The 18,538-nt window shown below is 46.9% G+C and overlaps 1 protein-coding gene across 5 annotated transcripts in view; it reads left to right on the plus strand.

Annotated features, from left to right (window-relative positions):
* LOC106595282 (rab-3A-interacting protein) overlaps positions 1–18,538 on the plus strand; it is a 94,069-nt gene that overhangs the window by 52,746 nt on the left and 22,785 nt on the right. For 4 of the 5 annotated variants that reach the window (XM_082964224.1, XM_082964227.1, XM_082964226.1 and 1 more), the window contains exons 5-9: positions 4,644–4,739; positions 5,103–5,180; positions 8,501–8,704; positions 12,716–12,844; positions 18,105–18,217. In XM_082964224.1, the coding sequence (XP_082820350.1) occupies positions 4,644–4,739; positions 5,103–5,180; positions 8,501–8,704; positions 12,716–12,844; positions 18,105–18,217 (620 nt within the window). The remainder of the gene's footprint in view (positions 1–4,643; positions 4,740–5,102; positions 5,181–8,500; positions 8,705–12,715; positions 12,845–18,104; positions 18,218–18,538) is intronic. The other variant, XM_082964228.1, reaches the window with a different exon arrangement.

Consider the following 18,538-nt stretch of genomic DNA (forward strand, 5'->3'; position numbering starts at 1 on the left):
CTGTCCTGTTGTTTACCATGGTGTAGAATACCACTAGTATCTGTCCTGTTGTTTACCATGGTGTAGAATACCACTAGTATCTGTCCTGTTGTTTACCATGGTGTAGAATACCACTAGTATCTGTCCTGTTGTTTACCATGGTGTAGAATACCACTAGTATCTGTCCTGTTGTTTACCATGGTGTAGAATACCACTAGTATCTGTCCTGTTGTTTACCACTAGTATCTGTCCTGTTGTTTACCATGGTGTAGAATACCACTAGTATCTGTCCTGTTGTTTACCACTAGTGTCTGTCCTGTTGTTTACCACTAGTATCTGTCCTGTTGTTTACCATGGTGTAGAATACCACTAGTATCTGTCCTGTTGTTTACCACTAGTGTCTGTCCTGTTGTTTACCACTAGTATCTGTCCTGTTGTTTACCACTAGTGTCTGTCCTGTTGTTTACCACTAGTATCTGTCCTGTTGTTTACCACTAGTATCTGTCCTGTTGTTTACCACTAGTATCTGTCCTGTTGTTTACCACTAGTATCTGTCCTGTTGTTTACCATGGTGTAGAATACCACTAGTGTCTGTCCTGTTGTTTACCACTAGTATCTGTCCTGTTGTTTACCATGGTGTAGAATACCACTAGTATCTGTCCTGTTGTTTACCATGGTGTAGAATACCACTAGTATCTGTCCTGTTGTTTACCACTAGTATCTGTCCTGTTGTTTACCATGGTGTAGAATACCACTAGTATCTGTCCTGTTGTTTACCACTAGTATCTGTCCTGTTGTTTACCACTAGTATCTGTCCTGTTGTTTACCACTAGTATCTGTCCTGTTGTTTACCACTAGTATCTGTCCTGTTGTTTACCACTAGTATCTGTCCTGTTGTTTACCACTAGTATCTGTCCTGTTGTTTACCACTAGTATCTGTCCTGTTGTTTACCACTAGTATCTGTCCTGTTGTTTACCACTAGTATCTGTCCTGTTGTTTACCACTAGTATCTGTCCTGTTGTTTACCACGGTGGAGAATACCACTAGTATCTGTCCTGTTGTTTACCACTAGTATCTGTCCTGTTGTTTACCATGGTGTAGAATACCACTAGTATCTGTCCTGTTGTTTACCACTAGTATCTGTCCTGTTGTTTACCATGGTGTAGAATACCACTAGTATCTGTCCTGTTGTTTACCACTAGTATCTGTCCTGTTGTTTACCACTAGTGTCTGTCCTGTTGTTTACCACTAGTATCTGTCCTGTTGTTTACCACTAGTATCTGTCCTGTTGTTTACCACGGTGTAGAATACCACTAGTATCTGTCCTGTTGTTTACCACGGTGTAGAATACCACTAGTATCTGTCCTGTTGTTTACCATGGTGTAGAATACCACTAGTATCTGTCCTGTTGTTTACCATGGTGTAGAATACCACTAGTATCTGTCCTGTTGTTTACCACTAGTGTCTGTCCTGTTGTTTACCATGGTGTAGAATACCACTAGTATCTGTCCTGTTGTTTACCATGGTGTAGAATACCACTAGTGTCTGTCCTGTTGTTTACCACTAGTATCTGTCCTGTTGTTTACCACTAGTATCTGTCCTGTTGTTTACCATGGTGTAGAATACCACTAGTATCTGTCCTGTTGTTTACCATGGTGTAGAATACCACTAGTATCTGTCCTGTTGTTTACCATGGTGTAGAATACCACTAGTATCTGTCCTGTTGTTTACCATGGTGTAGAATACCACTAGTGTCTGTCCTGTTGTTTACCACTAGTATCTGTCCTGTTGTTTACCACTAGTGTCTGTCCTGTTGTTTACCACTAGTATCTGTCCTGTTGTTTACCACTAGTATCTGTCCTGTTGTTTACCACTAGTATCTGTCCTGTTGTTTACCATGGTGTAGAATACCACTAGTATCTGTCCTGTTGTTTACCATGGTGTAGAATACCACTAGTATCTGTCCTGTTGTTTACCACTAGTATCTGTCCTGTTGTTTACCACTAGTATCTGTCCTGTTGTTTACCACTAGTGTCTGTCCTGTTGTTTACCACTAGTATCTGTCCTGTTGTTTACCATGGTGTAGAATACCACTAGTGTCTCTCCTGTTGTTTACCATGGTGTAGAATACCACTAGTGTCTCTCCTGTTGTTTACCATGGTGTAGAATACCACTAGTATCTGTCCTGTTGTTTACCACGGTGTAGAATACCACTAGTATCTGTCCTGTTGTTTACCATGGTGTAGAATACCACTAGTATCTGTCCTGTTGTTTACCACTAGTATCTGTCCTGTTGTTTACCACTAGTGTCTGTCCTGTTGTTTACCACTAGTGTCTGTCCTGTTGTTTACCATGGTGTAGAATACCACTAGTATCTGTCCTGTTGTTTACCACTAGTATCTGTCCTGTTGTTTACCATGGTGTAGAATACCACTAGTATCTGTCCTGTTGTTTACCACGGTGTAGAATACCACTAGTATCTGTCCTGTTGTTTACCACTAGTATCTGTCCTGTTGTTTACCATGGTGTAGAATACCACTAGTATCTGTCCTGTTGTTTACCACTAGTATCTGTCCTGTTGTTTACCACTAGTATCTGTCCTGTTGTTTACCACTAGTATCTGTCCTGTTGTTTACCACTAGTATCTGTCCTGTTGTTTACCATGGTGTAGAATACCACTAGTATCTGTCCTGTTGTTTACCATGGTGTAGAATACCACTAGTATCTGTCCTGTTGTTTACCATGGTGTAGAATACCACTAGTATCTGTCCTGTTGTTTACCACGGTGTAGAATACCACTAGTATCTGTCCTGTTGTTTACCACGGTGTAGAATACCACTAGTATCTGTCCTGTTGTTTACCACTAGTATCTGTCCTGTTGTTTACCACTAGTATCTGTCCTGTTGTTTACCACTAGTGTCTGTCCTGTTGTTTACCACTAGTATCTGTCCTGTTGTTTACCACTAGTATCTGTCCTGTTGTTTACCACTAGTATCTGTCCTGTTGTTTACCATGGTGTAGAATACCACTAGTGTCTCTCCTGTTGTTTACCACTAGTGTCTGTCCTGTTGTTTACCATGGTGTAGAATACCACTAGTGTCTGTCCTGTTGTTTACCACTAGTATCTGTCCTGTTGTTTACCATGGTGTAGAATACCACTAGTATCTGTCCTGTTGTTTACCATGGTGTAGAATACCACTAGTGTCTCTCCTGTTGTTTACCATGGTGTAGAATACCACTAGTATCTGTCCTGTTGTTTACCACTAGTATCTGTCCTGTTGTTTACCATGGTGTAGAATACCACTAGTATCTGTCCTGTTGTTTACCACTAGTATCTGTCCTGTTGTTTACCATGGTGTAGAATACCACTAGTATCTGTCCTGTTGTTTACCATGGTGTAGAATACCACTAGTATCTGTCCTGTTGTTTACCACGGTGTAGAATACCACTAGTATCTGTCCTGTTGTATTTGGTCAGGCCCTGGAAAGTTATTTAACAACTGGGTTTGTTAACAAAACAATGTGTCAAGAGGTGTCACCTTGCCAGAGGAGAGGACTAGTAAACCGTGTGTGTGTGTGTGTGTGTGTGTGCACGCTTGCACCCCCTGTGGGGCTGTAGCTCTAAACATACAGTTTCTGTGTGAACAACAGTTACTGCATCAGCATGTGGGTGGGGGTTGGTGGGTGTAGCCTCACTATATTTACCGACAAGAACCATCTCGTCTAGTGGACACAAATGTTTCTATTGTATTATATGGCATGGACAACACCCAGTTTATACAGCTTACAGTGGATGTCCATGTTCCTTCCAGGAACTAGTATAGAACAATAAGGGCCACACACTGTTAAAGATCCCTTCCAGGAACTAGTATAGAACAATAAGGGCCACACACTGTTAAAGATCCCTTCCAGGAACTAGTATAGAACAATAAGGGCCACACACTGTTAAAGACCCCTTCCAGGAACTAGTATAGAACAATAAGGGCCACACACTGTTAAAGATCCCTTCCAGGAACTAGTATAGAACAATAAGGGCCACACACTGTTAAAGATCCCTTCCAGGAACTAGTATAGAACAATAAGGGCCACACACTGTTAAAGATCCCTTCCAGGAACTAGTATAGAACAATAAGGGCCACACACTGTTAAAGATCCCTTCCAGGAACTAGTATAGAACAATAAGGGCCACACACTGTTAAAGACCCCTTCCAGGAACTAGTATAGAACAATAAGGGCCACACGCTGTTAAAGATCCCTTCCAGGAACTAGTATAGAACAATAAGGGCCACACACTGTTAAAGATCCCTTCCAGGAACTAACCAAGTATTTTATTGCTCTGAAATACATTTACTGTACAGGGTAATATATTATTAGGGTAATATAAACGTTTTGATTTCAGCTATGGAAACTTGGCCTGCTGTCAACTGAACTGTGTGTGTTTACAGTACATGCCTGTGTAAAGTCTACACACACCTACAACATTCACACACACTAAGTCACGCTACACTTCACATTTTTGATTTGTTTCATCTTATTTCGGCTGCTAAAATAAACCACATTTGATTTTCCTTTGTCATTATTATTACCACGTCATTTATATTTACATTCATTTATTCATCACGTTTTTTTTAGTTTTTTTCATGTTTGTTTTTTCATTTCTTAAGGATCTTAAGTTAAAAGACGAGCAGTGTAAAAGGCTTTCTAAAGTCAGGGACCAACTGGGCCAGGAACTGGAGGAGCTCACTGCTAGCCTGTTTGAGGTTGGTCCGACCGGCTAATTCATCCCCGCAGAAACACTAAGATTGCCCTCCTTGTGATCAAAGTGTTTTGGCTTCTCTCCTCCCTTCTCTTACGTAGCTAGATTAACAGTTTCCCTCCTCTCTCTGTCTCCTCTGTCTCTCCTCTCTCCTGTTTTCAAAACTCATGTTAGTTTGTAAAGATACTAACCTGCTTTTCTCTGGGTGTTTGGTGCCAGCTGTAACTCTGACTCAGGTTGTCTTGGCTTGTGTTTGGTTGTTGGGCTCTCTGTTTTGTGTGTTGTATTGTGTGAAGAGTCGGTAGGGGTTAGAGGTCAGGGTGATGAGAGATGCATTGTGGGTCTAACGTCTCGTGCCTTCTTACAGGAAGCTCACAAGATGGTGCGTGAGGCCAACATCAAACAGTCGACGGCTGAGAAGCAGCTGAAGGAAGCTCTGAACAAGGTGAGGACTGAACTGTTCACCACCGTGTTCTATACTACTGTGTCTACCAGACTGTTACCCTCATGGAGATGGAGTGGCTGGCCCATCAGATAGTCTTCTAATGACTGTGTGTGTGTGTGTGTGTGTGTGTGTGTGTGTGTGTGTGTGTGTGTGTGAAGAGATGGAGTGCTGGCTGATTTATGTGTGCTGCCTCTTCACTAAAGGTATCAGTCACACCACTGCAGCCTCCCGGCTGGCTGTTAATGGAAGCCACAGGGACTGACTGGTTTAATAGCAGGTTGTATCAGTCACACCACTGCAGCCTCCCGGCTGGCTGTTAATGGAAGCCACAGGGACTGACTGACTGTAGTGCACCATGTCTGGCTGCTTTAATAGCAGGTTGTATCAGTTCTGTGAGTGATAGCAGTAACAGTCCTGTAGATCATATATCAGTCTGACGGTAACGGTCCTGTAGATCATATATCAGTCTGACGGTAACAGTCCTGTAGATCATATATCAGTCTGACAGTAACAGTCCTGTAGATCATATATCAGTCTGACGGTAACAGTCCTGTAGATCATATATCAGTCTGACGGTAACAGTCCTGTAGATCATATATCAGTCTGACGGTAACAGTCCTGTAGATCATATATCAGTCTGACGGTAACAGTCATGTAGATCATATATCAGTCTGACGGTAACAGTCCTGTAGATCATATATCAGTCTGACGGTAACGGTCCTGTAGATCATATATCAGTCTGACGGTAACAGTCCTGTAGATCATATATCAGTCTGACGGTAACAGTCCTGTAGATCATATATCAGTCTGACGGTAACAGTCCTGTAGATCATATATCAGTCTGACGGTAACAGTCCTGTAGATCATATATCAGTCTGACGGTAACAGTCCTGTAGATCATATATCAGTCTGACGGTAACAGTCCTGTAGATCATATATCAGTCTGACGGTAACAGTCCTGTAGATCATATATCAGTCTGACGGTAACAGTCCTGTAGATCATATATCAGTCTGACGGTAACAGTCCTGTAGATCATATATCAGTCTGACGGTAACAGTCCTGTAGATCATATATCAGTCTGACGGTAACAGTCCTGTAGATCATATATCAGTCTGACGGTAACAGTCCTGTAGATCATATATCAGTCTGACGGTAACGGTCCTGTAGATCATATATCAGTCTGACGGTAACGGTCCTGTAGATCATATATCAGTCTGACGGTAACAGTCCTGTAGATCATATATCAGTCTGACGGTAACAGTCCTGTAGATCATATATCAGTCTGACGGTAACGGTCCTGTAGATCGTACCCTATCAGTCTGACGGTAACAGTCCTGTAGATCATATATCAGTCTGACGGTAACAGTCCTGTAGATCATATATCAGTCTGACGGTAACAGTCCTGTAGATCATATATCAGTCTGACGGTAACAGTCCTGTAGATCATATATCAGTCTGACGGTAACAGTCCTGTAGATCATATATCAGTCTGACGGTAACAGTCCTGTAGATCATATATCAGTCTGACGGTAACAGTCCTGTAGATCATATATCAGTCTGACGGTAACGGTCCTGTAGATCATATATCAGTCTGACGGTAACGGTCCTGTAGATCATATATCAGTCTGACGGTAACGGTCCTGTAGATCATATATCAGTCTGACGGTAACAGTCCTGTAGATCATATATCAGTCTGACGGTAACGGTCCTGTAGATCGTACCCTATCAGTCTGACGGTAACAGTCCTGTAGATCATATATCAGTCTGACGGTAACAGTCCTGTAGATCATATATCAGTCTGACGGTAACAGTCCTGTAGATCATATATCAGTCTGACGGTAACAGTCCTGTAGATCATATATCAGTCTGACGGTAACGGTCCTGTAGATCATATATCAGTCTGACGGTAACAGTCCTGTAGATCATATATCAGTCTGACGGTAACAGTCCTGTAGATCATATATCAGTCTGACGGTAACAGTCCTGTAGATCATATATCAGTCTGACGGTAACAGTCCTGTAGATCATATATCAGTCTGACGGTAACAGTCCTGTAGATCATATATCAGTCTGACGGTAACAGTCCTGTAGATCATATATCAGTCTGACGGTAACGGTCCTGTAGATCATATATCAGTCTGACGGTAACGGTCCTGTAGATCATATATCAGTCTGACGGTAACGGTCCTGTAGATCATATATCAGTCTGACGGTAACGGTCCTGTAGATCATATATCAGTCTGACGGTAACGGTCCTGTAGATCATATATCAGTCTGACGGTAACAGTCCTGTAGATCATATATCAGTCTGACGGTAACGGTCCTGTAGATCATATATCAGTCTGACGGTAACGGTCCTGTAGATCATATATCAGTCTGACGGTAACAGTCCTGTAGATCATATATCAGTCTGACGGTAACAGTCCTGTAGATCGTACCCTATCAGTCGACCTTGATAGAGTAAGGCACATTTTAAAACACGAAACGAATAGATTTCTGGACCGTGAGATACAGTGTGAGACGATGGTGTGAGACTGTGTAAAGCTGTTCCACTCCTCTCTCTGTTAGAACGGTGTGAGACTGTGTAAAGCTGTTCCACTCCTCTCTCTGTTAGAACGGTGTGAGACTGTGTAAAGCTGTTCCACTCCTCTCTCTGTTAGAACGGTGAGAGACTGTGTAAAGCTGTTCCACTCCTCTCTCTGTTAGAACGGTGTGAGACTGTGTAAAGCTGTTCCACTCCTCTCTCTGTTAGAACGGTGTGAGACTGTGTAAAGCTGTTCCACTCCTCTCTCTGTTAGAACGGTGTGAGACTGTGTAAAGCTGTTCCACTCCTCTCTCTGTTAGAACGGTGAGACTGTGTAAAGCTGTTCCACACCTCTCTCTGTTAGAACGGTGTGAGACTGTGTAAACCTGTTCCACTCCTCTCTCTGTTAGAACGGTGTGAGACTGTGTAAACCTGTTCCACTCCTCTCTCTGTTAGAACGGTGTGAGACTGTGTAAACCTGTTCCACTCCTCTCTCTGTTAGAACGGTGTGAGACTGTGTAAGGCTGTTCCACTCCTCTCTGTTAGAACGGTGTGAGACTGTGTAAGGCTGTTCCACTCCTCTCTGTTAGAACGGTGTGAGACTGTGTAAAGCTGTTCCACTCCTCTCTCTGTTAGAACGGTGAGACTGTGTAAAGCTGTTCCACTCCTCTCTGTTAGAACGGTGTGAGACTGTGTAAAGCTGTTCCACTCCTCTCTCTGTTAGAACGGTGTGAGATGAGACAGAAGATAGACCTGTATCTGTATGGGTTATTTTTGTGTGATGTTCCCCCCCAGATTGATGTGCTCCAGGCGGAGGTGTCTGCCCTGAAGACCTTGGTCCTGTCCACGTCCCCCACCTCCCCCTGTCACGACCTTCCTGGGGGCTCCAAGGCCCCCTTCAAGAAGGGCCACGGCCGCAACAAGAGTACCAGCAGCGCCATGCTGGGCAGCGGGCAGGACCTGAGTGCCACACAGCCCATCATACGAGACTGCAGAGAGGTAACACACACACGGACGTAACACACACACACACACACACACACACACACACACACACACACACACACACACACACATATTTCCCTCATTAAAATGCAAATCAATTTATAACATTTTTGACATGCGTTTTTCTGGATTTTTTTGTTGTTATTCTGTCTCTCACTGTTCAAATAAACCCACCATTAAAATTATAGACTGATAATTTCTTTGTCAGTGGGCAAACGTACAAAATCAGCAGGGGATCAAATACTTTTTTCCCTCACTGTATGAGTTAAAGATGACAGAAACATGCCTCTGCAGACAGAACTACTGTATGTTTAGTTGCTGGGTATAGAATATCCAGGTCAACCGTAAGGAACCATGTGTTCTTTGTGTTAAACTGCCTATTTGGAAATGGAGTAGGTCTATAGATCCCAAAGGTTGCTGGTTCGAATCCCCGAGCAGACAAGTTAAAATCTGTCCTTCTGCCCCGGAACAAGGCAGTTAACCCACTTTTCCCCTGTAGGCCGTCATTGTAAGTAACAATTTGTTCTTAACTGACTTGCCTAGTTAAATACAGGTTCAAAATATGCAGTGGAGGCGAAAGCAGTTAATGACCATGACCTCAGTGTTCCTACTGTAGGTGACAGTGTTACAGTAAGTTTGAGACCTGCCCAGTGTGATATCATCAGAAATAATGCATGTCATGAATAGATTTTTCTACTGTAGGAGCTTTTTAGTCATGGTTTCTTTGGCCACTTTCCCTGTCTGCCCCTGTTACTGTTGACACCAGATTTCAGCCACACCTGTACATTGAAAAAGCTCACAGACCCTCTCTCTGTCTCTGTCTCTCCCTCCCGATATCTCTTTCTCTCCCCCGTCTCTCCCCTGCTCCCTCCCTTCCTCCCTCCCTGACTCTCTCTCATACGGTAATGTCTGTGGGTCAGTGAAACCTTACCCAGAGTTAAATCACATCCATCAGCCTTCTCCTTTACTGCTCTCTCCTCATCTTCTCTCTGCTGCTGAGGGTTAGGGGTATTATTCTACCTATTTCCTCCTTCCTCTCCCTCTCTCTCTCTCTCCCCCCTTCCTCTCTCTCTCTCTCCCCCCTTCCTCTCTCGCTCTCTCTCCCCTTCCTCTCCCCTTCCTCTCTCTAGCTCTCTCCCTCTCCCCTTCCTCTCTCTAGCTCTCTCCCTCTCCCCTTCCTCTCTCTAGCTCTCTCCCTCTCCCCTTCCTCTCTCTAGCTCTCTCCCTCTCCCCTTCCTCTCTCTAGCTCTCTCTCTCCCCTTCCTCTCTCTAGCTCTCTCCCTCTCCCCTTCCTCTCTCTAGCTCTCTCTCTCCCCTTCCTCTCTCTAGCTCTCTCTCTCTAACCTTCCTCTCTCTAGCTCTCTCTCTCCCCTTCCTCTCTCTAGCTCTCTCCCTCTAACCTTCCTCTCTCTAGCTCTCTCTCTCCCCTTCCTCTCTCTAGCTCTCTCCCTCTAACCTTCCTCTCTCTAGCTCTCTCCCTCTCCCCTTCCTCTCTCTAGCTCTCTCTCTCCCCTTCCTCTCTCTAGCTCTCTCTCTCTCCCCTTTCTCTCTCTGTCTCTGTCTCTGTCTGTCTCTCTCTGTCTGTCTCTCTCTCTGTCTCTCCATCCATCCACCCACCCACCCACCCTTCCTCTCTCGCTGTTTGCAGGGACCCTCATGAAGCTGGACTATTAGTAGTTATCATGCATGAATAGGAGTGAAACTGAGAGCTGTGAGCACTGTAATGCAGCAGGAATGAATCATCCATAACTATCTTCCTGGAGGAGGCTGAAGAGGGGATCTGGATGTGGTCTGTTGGTGTGTGTAAGTTATGTTGTTGAGCTATGTGTGTGACATTAAAGTGTCTACTTTGCTCCTCCTCCTCTTCCTCCACCCCTACTGCTCTTCCTCCACCCCCTACTCCTCTTCCTCCACCCCCTATTCCTCTTCCTCCACCCCCTACTCCTCTTCCTCCACCCCCTACTCCTCTTCCTCCACCCCCTACTCCTCTTCCTCCACCCCCTACTCCTCTTCCTCCACCCCCTACTCCTCTTCCTCCACCCCCTACTCCTCTTCATCCACCCCCTACTCCTCTTCCTCCACCCCCTACTCCTCTTCCTCCACCCCCTACTCCTCTTCCTCCACCCTCTACTCCTCTTCCTCCACCCCCTACTCCTCTTCCTGCACCCCTACTCCTCTTCCTCCACCCCCTACTCCTCTTCCTGCACCCCTACTCTTCTTCCTCCACCCCCTACTCCTCTTCCTCCACCCCTACTCCTCTTCCTCCACCCCCTACTCCTCTTCCTCCACCCCTACTCCTCTTCCTCCACCCCTACTCCTCTTCCTCCACCCCTACTCTTCTTCCTCCACCCCCTACTCTTCTTCCTCCACCTCTACTCCTCTTCCTCCACCCCCTACTCCTCTTCCTGCACCCCTACTCCTCTTCCTCCACCCCCTACTCCTCTTCCTCCACCCTCTACTCTTCTTCCTGCACCCTCTACTCCTCTTCCTCCACCCCTACTCTTCTTCCTCCACCCCCTACTCCTCTTCCTCCACCCCTACTCCTCTTCCTCCACCCCTACTCTTCTTCCTGCACCCCTACTCTTCTTCCTGCACCCCTACTCCTCTTCCTCCACCCCTACTCCTCTTCCTCCACCCCCTACTCCTCTTCCTCCACCCCCTACTCCTCTTCCTCCACTCCCTACTCCTCTTCCTCCACCCCCTACTCCTCTTCCTCCACCCCCTACTCTTCTTCCTCCACCCCCTACTCCTCTTCCTCCACCCCTACTCTTCTTCCTGCACCCCTACTCTTCTTCCTCCACCCCCTACTCCTCTTCCTCCACCCCTACTCCTCTTCCTCCACCCCTACTCCTCTTCCTCCACCCCTACTCCTCTTCCTCCACCCTCTACTCCTCTTCCTCCACCCCCTACTCCTCTTCCTCCACCCCCTACTCCTCTTCCTCCACCCCCTACTCCTCTTCCTCCACCCCTACTCCTCTTCCTCCACCCCTACTCCTCTTCCTCCACCCCCTACTCCTCTTCCTCCACCCCCTACTCCTCTTCCTCCACCCCCTACTCCTCTTCCTCCACTCCCTACTCCTCTTCCTCCACCCCCTACTCCTCTTCCTCCACCCCCTACTCTTCTTCCTCCACCCCCTACTCCTCTTCCTCCACCCCTACTCTTCTTCCTGCACCCCTACTCTTCTTCCTCCACCCCCTACTCCTCTTCCTCCACCCCTACTCCTCTTCCTCCACCCCTACTCCTCTTCCTCCACCCCTACTCCTCTTCCTCCACCCCCTACTCCTCTTCCTCCACCCCCTACTCCTCTTCCTCCACCCCCTACTCCTCTTCCTCCACCCCTACTCTTCTTCCTCCACCCCTACTCCTCTTCCTCCACCCTCTACTCTTCTTCCTCCACCCCTACTCCTCTTCCTCCACCCCCTACTCCTCTTCCTCCACCCCCTACTCCTCTTCCTCCACCCCTACTCCTCTTCCTCCACCCCTACTCTTCTTCCTCCACCCCCTACTCTTCTTCCTCCACCCCCTACTCTTCTTCCTCCACCCCCTACTCTTCTTCCTGCACCCCTACTCCTCTTCCTCCACCCCCTATTCCTCTTCCTCCACCCCCTACTCCTCTTCCTCTACTCCTCTTCCTCCACCCCCTACTCCTCTTCCTCCACCCCCTACTCCTCTTCCTCCACCCCCTACTCCTCTTCCTCCACCCCCTACTCCTCTTCCTCCACCCCCTACTCCTCTTCCTCCACCCCCTACTCCTCTTCCTCCACCCCCTATTCCTCTTCCTCCACCCCCTACTCCTCTTCCTCCACCCTCTACTCCTCTTCCTCTACTCCTCTTCCTCCACCCCCTACTCCTCTTCCTCCACCCCCTACTCCTCTTCCTCCACCCCTACTCCTCTTCCTCCACCCCCTACTCCTCTTCCTCCACCCCCTACTCCTCTTCATCCACCCCCTACTCCTCTTCCTCCACCCCCTACTCCTCTTCCTCCACCCCCTACTTCTCTTCAGCTGGACAGTCTGCTGTTTAGTGAGTTTAAGTTGTGGAAGGAGGAGCCCAGTCTGGAGAGGAACAGCTCCTTCTTGGAGAGAGTCTACAGCGAGGACATCTACCCCTGTCTCACCTTCTCCAAGAGTGAGGTACACACCACACCACCTCCAGGAGTGAGGTACACACCACACCACCTCCAGGAGTGAGGCACACGCCACACCTCCTCCAGGAGTGAGGCACACACCACACCTCCTCCAGGAGTGAGGCACACGCCACACCTCCTCCAGGAGTGAGGCACACGCCACACCTCCTCCAGGAGTGAGGCACACGCCACACCTCCTCCAGGAGTGAGGCACACGCCACACCTCCTCCAGGAGTGAGGCACACGCCACACCTCCTCCAGGAGTGAGGCACACGCCACACCTCCTCCAGGAGTGAGGCACACGCCACACCTCCTCCAGGAGTGAGGCACACGCCACACCTCCTCCAGGAGTGAGGCACACGCCACACCTCCTCCAGGAGTGAGGCACACGCCACACCTCCTCCAGGAGTGAGGCACACGCCACACCTCCTCCAGGAGTGAGGCACACGCCACACCTCCTCCAGGAGTGAGGCACACGCCACACCTCCTCCAGGAGTGAGGCACACGCCTCACCTCCTCCAGGAGTGAGGCACACGCCTCACCTCCTCCAGGAGTGAGGCACACGCCACACCTCCTCCAGGAGTGAGGCACACGCCTCACCTCCTCCAGGAGTGAGGCACACGCCTCACCTCCTCCAGGAGTGAGGCACACGCCTCACCTCCTCCAGGAGTGAGGCACACGCCTCACCTCCTCCAGGAGTGTGGTACAGTAATGCCCAGTGAAGGATGTATGATAGTTCATAAAGGCCTATTCTGTGTCCTGCATGTCATCAGCTCTATGATGAAGAAAACTCATTCAAAATCCTAAATGAATCTAGCTGTTAACATTGTTTTACAAAGTGCTCTCTGTTTTGTCTGGTTTCACCAAGTACCCTCTGGGCTTCCGTAGTGACCGGATGGACTCACCAGTCTGAACTTCTTTCACTCCTTTGTACCTGTGGTCGTATCCGTATTCCAGCAGGGAGCCAGTATAATGTCTGACTGGAGCTGTTATAACTGAGTCTGTGTATTCCGGCAGGGAGCCAGTATAATGTCTGACTGGAGCTGTTATAACTGAGTCTGTGTATTCCGGCAGGGAGCCAGTATAATGTCTGACTGGAGCTGTTATAACTGAGTCTGTGTATTCCGGCAGGGAGCCAGTATAATGTCTGACTGGAGCTTTTATAACTGAGTCTGTGTATTCCGGCAGGGAGCCAGTATAATGTCTGACTGGAGCTGTTATAACTGAGTCTGTGTATTCCGGCAGGGAGCCAGTATAATGTCTGACTGGAGCTGTTATAACTGAGTCTGTGTATTCCAGCAGGGAGCCAGTATAATGTCTGACTGGAGCTGTTATAACTGAGTCTGTGTATTCCGGCAGGGAGCCAGTATAATGTCTGACTGGAGCTGTTATAACTGAGTCTGTGTATTCCGGCAGGGAGCCAGTATAATGTCTGACTGGAGCTGTTATAACTGAGTCTGTGTATTCCGGCAGGGAGCCAGTATAATGTCTGACTGGAGCTGTTATAACTGAGTCTGTGTATTCCGGCAGGGAGCCAGTATAATGTCTGACTGGAGCTGTTATAACTGAGTCTGTGTATTCCGGCAGGGAGCCAGTATAATGTCTGACTGGAGCTGTTATAACTGAGTCTGTGTATTCCGGCAGGGAGCCAGTATAATGTCTGACTGGAGCTGTTATAACTGAGTCTGTGTATTCCGGCAGGGAGCCAGTATAATGTCTGACTGGAGCTGTTATAACTGAGTCTGTGTATTCCGGCAGGGAGCCAGTATAATGTCTGACTGGAGCTGTTATAACTGAGTCTGTGTATTCCAGCAGGGAGCCAGTATAATGTCTGACTGGAGCTGTTATAACTGAGTCTGTGTATTCCAGCAGGGAGCCAGTATAATGTCTGACTGGAGCTGTTATAACTGAGTCTGTGTATTCCAGCAGGGAGCCAGTATAATGTCTGACTGGAGCTGTTATAACTGAGTCTGTGTATTCCAGCAGGGAGCCAGTATAATGTCTGACTGGAGCTGTTATAACTGAGTCTGTGTATTCCGGCAGGGAGCCAGTATAATGTCTGACTGGAGCTGTTATAACTGAGTCTGTGTATTCCGGCAGGGAGCCAGTATAATGTCTGACTGGAGCTGTTATAACTGAGTCTGTGTATTCCAGCAGGGAGCCACTATAATGTCTGACTGGAGCTGTTATAACTGAGTCTGTGTATTCCAGCAGGGAGCCAGTATAATGTCTGACTGGAGCTGTTATAACTGAGTCTGTGTATTCCGGCAGGGAGCCAGTATAATGTCTGACTGGAGCTGTTATAACTGAGTCTGTGTATTCCGGCAGGGAGCCAGTATAATGTCTGACTGGAGCTGTTATAACTGAGTCTGTGTATTCCAGCAGGGAGCCAGTATAATGTCTGACTGGAGCTGTTATAACTGAGTCTGTGTATTCCGGCAGGGAGCCAGTATAATGTCTGACTGGAGCTGTTATAACTGAGTCTGTGTATTCCGGCAGGGAGCCAGTATAATGTCTGACTGGAGCTGTTATAACTGAGTCTGTGTATTCCAGCAGGGAGCCAGTATAATGTCTGACTGGAGCTGTTATAACTGAGTCTGTGTATTCCGGCAGGGAGCCAGTATAATGTCTGACTGGAGCTGTTATAACTGAGTCTGTGTATTCCGGCAGGGAGCCAGTATAATGTCTGACTGGAGCTGTTATAACTGAGTCTGTGTATTCCGGCAGGGAGCCAGTATAATGTCTGACTGGAGCTGTTATAACTGAGTCTGTGTATTCCGGCAGGGAGCCAGTATAATGTCTGACTGGAGCTGTTATAACTGAGTCTGTGTATTCCGGCAGGGAGCCAGTATAATGTCTGACTGGAGCTGTTATAACTGAGTCTGTGTATTCCGGCAGGGAGCCAGTATAATGTCTGACTGGAGCTGTTATAACTGAGTCTGTGTATTCCGGCAGGGAGCCAGTATAATGTCTGACTGGAGCTGTTATAACTGAGTCTGTGTATTCCGGCAGGGAGCCAGTATAATGTCTGACTGGAGCTGTTATAACTGAGTCTGTGTATTCCGGCAGGGAGCCAGTATAATGTCTGACTGGAGCTGTTATAACTGAGTCTGTGTATTCCGGCAGGGAGCCAGTATAATGTCTGACTGGAGCTGTTATAACTGAGTCTGTGTATTCCGGCAGGGAGCCAGTATAATGTCTGACTGGAGCTGTTATAACTGAGTCTGTGTATTCCGGCAGGGAGCCAGTATAATGTCTGACTGGAGCTGTTATAACTGAGTCTGTGTATTCCGGCAGGGAGCCAGTATAATGTCTGACTGGAGCTGTTATAACTGAGTCTGTGTATTCCAGCAGGGAGCCAGTATAATGTCTGACTGGAGCTGTTATAACTGAGTCTGTGTATTCCAGCAGGGAGCCAGTATAATGTCTGACTGGAGCTGTTATAACTGAGTCTGTGTATTCCAGCAGGGAGCCAGTATAATGTCTGACTGGAGCTGTTATAACTGAGTCTGTGTATTCCAGCAGGGAGCCAGTATAATGTCTGACTGGAGCTGTTATAACTGAGTCTGTGTATTCCGGCAGGGAGCCAGTATAATGTCTGACTGGAGCTGTTATAACTGAGTCTGTGTATTCCAGCAGGGAGCCAGTATAATGTCTGACTGGAGCTGTTATAACTGAGTCTGTGTATTCCAGCAGGGAGCCAGTATAATGTCTGACTGGAGCTGTTATAACTGAGTCTGTGTATTCCGGCAGGGAGCCAGTATAATGTCTGACTGGAGCTGTTATAACTGAGTCTGTGTATTCCGGCAGGGAGCCAGTATAATGTCTGACTGGAGCTGTTATAACTGAGTCTGTGTATTCCGGCAGGGAGCCAGTATAATGTCTGACTGGAGCTGTTATAACTGAGTCTGCTATTAGATGATGGTGTCCTCTATCACCAGAACTAACAGCTGCCTCTCGTGTTATCATTAGTATTCTGTACTAGTGTTGTCACCATACCACCATTTGAACTTTCAACCCAATACCAGCTTTACTATCACGATACTCTATTGCATCACAATACTTGATACCAAAACTATAGCACACAAAGAAAAGGTGTATTAGCCAAAGTTACAGAATGGCACTTGATCCAGACAGGTAAACTCAGCTTTTGAGTTCAATATCGTTACATTTGAAATGTTTTACGTCAACATTTTTCGGAGGACAGCCTTGTATGTAGTAATGAATAAATGATACAATCATACAATCAATTAGACTTTTACCAATCTGACTCCATAACAACATAATGCTAATCATTTATTTGAATGGTACATCTCTATTGGTTAACTGGGTAAATCAAGACTTAGGTCTATTTACGATACAGGTGAATGCATATTATTCAATAGGAGTGTGTGTATTCATTGAGTTATTCAGCTTGTTTTGGCTGATTTCATGAGGCTACAGATGACAAACAATCCCTTCCATTTAGGACTTATTGGCAACTGCTAAGAGAACATATTTTATTGTACTGATTAACAACATTTGCATAGAAAAATGCAATCTCTTCTTTATAGCGCTGTCTCTTTAATAAATGAGTGTAATTTGTGAGGCAGAATGTGGCTGTGGAAACCAGGAGGCAAAGGAGGGAATTTAGATTGTGGTGCTGCGAGGGAGACTAAGTCAATTAATAACGTTTTTGGTGACAATCAGCTTTGAAATCAGCGTATTTTGCATTATGGCTTGGATGTTATCACAAAGTGCTAGGGTAGTGAATTCAGCTGTAGTCTAGTAAGGAAAGTTAGCCTACATTTAAACCTGGACGCTACCGGTATTGTCCTGCATTGTAAATGTTTTCTGGCCTGTATGGACATTGTTTTGCGAACCGTAATGAACAATTTTATTACGGTCTGTGTGGCATTATTCAAGCGTGTCAGTGTCTGTGCAGCATGAGTGGGGACTGTGAAGCTAATGCAGCCCAGAACAGTCTAAAAAGTACAGAAGTTTCGGTATACCCTGCAACACTATTCTGTACTCTGAATAGACTGATCTGTTACACTGTCCTCTTGTGGCAGAATAGAGGTACTGAGAGTTGAGAAAAACTGACACTTACTGAAAGAAGTATTTAGAAATGTTGAATAAAACTAGAAGTAACTGAAGCGGTACTGTCTATACATATACTGTACTTTCACCCTGACCCCTAACATCTGACCTCATCTTGGAGGCTGTGGACTTACGGTGGGCTTCCTGCCTTAGAGCACTTTCAACCTGACCTCTAACCTCTCCTGTAGCTGGGGTCGGCCATCTTGGAGGCAGTGGAGAGGAACACGCTCAGTGTGGAGCCGGTGGGCTTCCAGACGCTGCCTGTCGTCAAGGCCTCTGCTGTGGAGTGTGGAGGACCAAAGTGAGTACACTACAACTACCCCAGTTAACACTCTGACGACTACCCCAGCTAACACGCTGACGACTACCCCAGCTAACACGCTGACGACTACCCCAGTTAACACGCTGACGACTACCCCAGTTAACACGCTGACGACTACCCCAGTTAACACGCTGACGACTACCCCAGCTCACACGCTGACGACTACCCCAGTTAACACGCTGACGACTACCCCAGTTAACACGCTGACGACTACCCCAGTTAACACGCTGACGACTACCCCAGTTAACACGCTGACGACTACCCCAGTTAACACGCTGACGACTACCCCAGTTAACACGC

The sequence above is a fragment of the Salmo salar genome, chromosome 17, assembly GCF_965601325.2.
Source record: "Salmo salar chromosome 17, fSalSal1, whole genome shotgun sequence".
Lineage (NCBI taxonomy): Eukaryota > Metazoa > Chordata > Actinopteri > Salmoniformes > Salmonidae > Salmo > Salmo salar.